We start from the raw sequence: 3,154 nt of genomic DNA, 5'->3' as shown, positions 1-3,154 counted from the left end.
ATGCCTGACTACATGAAAACTAACAACAAAAGTATAGAAGACAAATCACAAACTGGGAGAAGTTTAGTAATAAATCCTGCCAATGCCGGAGACACTTAAGAGACATAGGTTCGATCCCTGTGTTGGGAGGATACCCTGAAGGAGAGCACAGTATCCCACTCCAGTATTCTTGCCTGGAGATTCCCAGGGACAGAGGAACCTTGAGGGCTACAGTCCATAGCGTAGCAGAGTCCGACATGACTGAAGTGACTTAGCATGCACACACGCATTATAGTAAATATAACTGAAAATAGATCATCAACAAATTATATAAGAATTCCTACATGAACTAGAAAAATTCAATAGAAAAACTGAACCAAATGCATTCACAGAAAACCTGAATACAATAAAAAATATGGAAAGAAATGTTAGAGAAATTCAAATTAAGGCTATTGTGAAATACCATTTTTACCCACTTAATGGGCAAAAATGAAGTTCAACAATATCCACTGTTAGGAGAACATGAATTAATGGGAACACTTCAGCACTACTGATGAAGGTGGATGAGACACAACTTTGGAAAACCATTTGGCACTTTTTATGTAAAGGTAAATATTTGAAGATGTCACGACTCAGCAATTCCACTTCAGGGTAAAGGCCCATAGCTCCTCAACAAAACAGCTAGAGACAAGTGAAAGAATATGCAAAAGAGTACTGTTGGCTAGAATGAAAACTGGGCACAATCCCCCAAAGCTAATTTTCATAATGGCATATTATACAGCAGTACCATTGCCTTCTCCACACAAAAGAATAAACTAATCCAAAAAAATAATATGCAGCATTTAAAACACATCTACACCCATGGCTGATTCATGTCAATGTATGACAAAACCCACTACAATATTGTAAAGTAATTAGCCCCCTATTAAAAAAAAAACATTGTTGAGTGAAAAAAACAGAATAGTATATGCAGTCTGATATGTTTATAAAATTCAAAGAAGCAAAACATTACAATAAACTGATTGTGTAAAAATGTAGTAAAGCTATTTTTATAAGCAATGGAATGATAAACGTAAAATTCAAAAACATAGTTTCATCTGTGGAAAAGTGATGTGATGAGAGAATCTATGGGTATAAGATTTTGGTACCCTATGGTTCTTGAACTGAGTAGCAGGTATATGAATGTTCACATAATAGTGTTTTACAATTTACATGCATTTTACTCATAAACTTTTGCTAGTAATAATTATACTATATTAAAAGGGAAAGAGAAAAAATTACATATTCATGATAATTTCAAACTTGAAAATTGAATCAGATAAAATATATGGTTTACTCAAAGTTTTCTCACAATTTTTTGGATTTGATTCTTATAATAAAGCTGGGAAGTGTGGGGTCAGATACTAATTTCAGTAACTTTGTTGAAGAAGAAGTTATGAGTTCAAGAGAGGCCAAGTGTCTCATTCAAGCTTATCTATTTGGTAAGTGATGGGTTAGGGTCTCCAAGGCTTAAGACTCTAAATATTATACAGTTTCCAACAATCCAGACTCACACCTAAATGGGGTACAGGAAAAATAGGTCAAATACAGAAAACAGAACTGCTCTTCTGGGGAAATGCTGTTATCCTAAGAGGAAACTGTCCACCAAGAAGGCAGAAAGGAGGGTGTGGCTTTCCAGAATGTTTCCATGGCAACGCATCTTATTGTTGTAGGAGTGTTCAAACAATCCACCACATAAAAAAAGGATATTTTCCTTTTTCCTAAAAATCTGAATAAGTTGCTTATTTTTGATACTCATTCACTTCTACAATTACCCTCACAGCACATCCACAAGCTATGAAGAGGACAGATACATCAGTTCTTTCTCCACTTTACAAATAGAAAACAATGTCAAAGAGAAGTGACCCACTATCACTCCTTTTTACAAAGCACCCGGTGTTTCCCTAATCTCTTCACTGCTGCCTGCATCTCCTGGTTCCTCAGGGTGTAGATCATGGGGTTGAGCATGGGGGTCATGACCGTGTGGCTGATGGATACAGCCTTGTCCATGGAGAAGGAGGTGAAGGGCCGGGCATAGAGGTAAATGCTTGGAATGAAGACCATAGACACCACGATAATGTGGGTGGTGCAGGTGGAAGCTGCCTTCCTCCTTGCCTGCCCTGAGTGGGACCTCAGCATCACCAGGATGACTGAGTAGGAGACCAGGAGGAGGAGGAACCAGATGACATCCAGCATCCCACTGTTGCAGATCATGAGGAACTCCAGGACAGAAGTGTCAGTGCAGGCGAGTCTCAGCACTTGTGGAACATCACAGTAGAAGTTATCTAGGACATTGGGGCCACAAAAAGGCAGTGGGAGCATCAGGACCAGTTGGGAAATGGAATGAACAAAACCTACCATCCAGGCTGTCACGACCAGCCCCACACAGAGCTGAGTGTTCATGATGGAGACATAGTGGAGGGGCCGGGATATAGCAACAAGGCGGTCATAGGCCATCACTGAGAGGAAGAAGACCATGGCACCTCCCAGAAAGTGGAAGAAGAAGATCTGGGCCATGCAGCCCTGGTAGGAGATGGTTTTCTTCTCAGCACACAAGTCCACCAGCATCTTTGGAGCAGTGACTGAAGAGAAACAGAGGTCTAAGACAGCCAGGTTTCTGAGCAGAAAATACATGGGTGTGTGGAGCCTGGAATCAGAGGTCACTGTCACTACGATGAGGAGGTTGCCCATGACAGTGGTTGTGTAGACAAACAGGAACACCAGAAACAAGACTAGCTGGAGCTCCTGAGTCTGGGAGAGCCCCAGGAAGACAAATTCTGTCATACATGTGTGGTTCCCTGATGCCATGATGTCTTCTCCGTACACCTAAAGAAAACACACCACAGACAGAGATGCATGAAGTTACTATGTGCTGTTCTAGTGCTCAGTGACTCAAAGCAACTGTCCAAGTGCAAATGATGGACACCCTCATCTGATGCTGGAATACACATTCATGAGATATCTTAAAGCCATCCACACACACGCTATCTGCTTTTCAAAGATTCAGTGTAATATAGTGGTGGGAAAACAGAGTCCAACAGAACCAGAGTCAAATTTCAAAACTTAATATTCCATGAGATTTGACCTTGAGTAAGGTATTTACCTGAGTCTGTTTCCACATCTCTAAGAAGTTTTC

At 40.5% G+C, this 3,154-nt stretch overlaps 1 protein-coding gene across 1 annotated transcript; it reads right to left on the bottom strand.

Moving 5' to 3' along the window:
• Positions 1–1,890: 1,890 nt before the first annotated feature.
• Positions 1,891–2,826, bottom strand: LOC120866479 (olfactory receptor 4D2-like). The gene has a single exon (XM_040244245.1). It carries the CDS (start codon positions 2,824–2,826, stop codon positions 1,891–1,893), a length of 936 nt encoding a protein of 311 aa, XP_040100179.1.
• Between the last annotated feature and the right edge of the window lie 328 nt (positions 2,827–3,154).

The sequence above is a fragment of the Oryx dammah genome, unplaced genomic scaffold (assembly GCF_014754425.2).
Source record: "Oryx dammah isolate SB20612 unplaced genomic scaffold, SCBI_Odam_1.1 HiC_scaffold_8, whole genome shotgun sequence".
NCBI lineage: Eukaryota > Metazoa > Chordata > Mammalia > Artiodactyla > Bovidae > Oryx > Oryx dammah.
This window is presented reverse-complemented; position numbering and strand designations above follow the sequence as displayed.

What these genes read in the sequence shown, in the direction of transcription:
- LOC120866479 (XM_040244245.1), bottom strand. Translation starts at nt 2,826, where the DNA reads ATGGCATCAGGGAACCACACATGTATGACAGAATTTGTCTTCCTGGGG.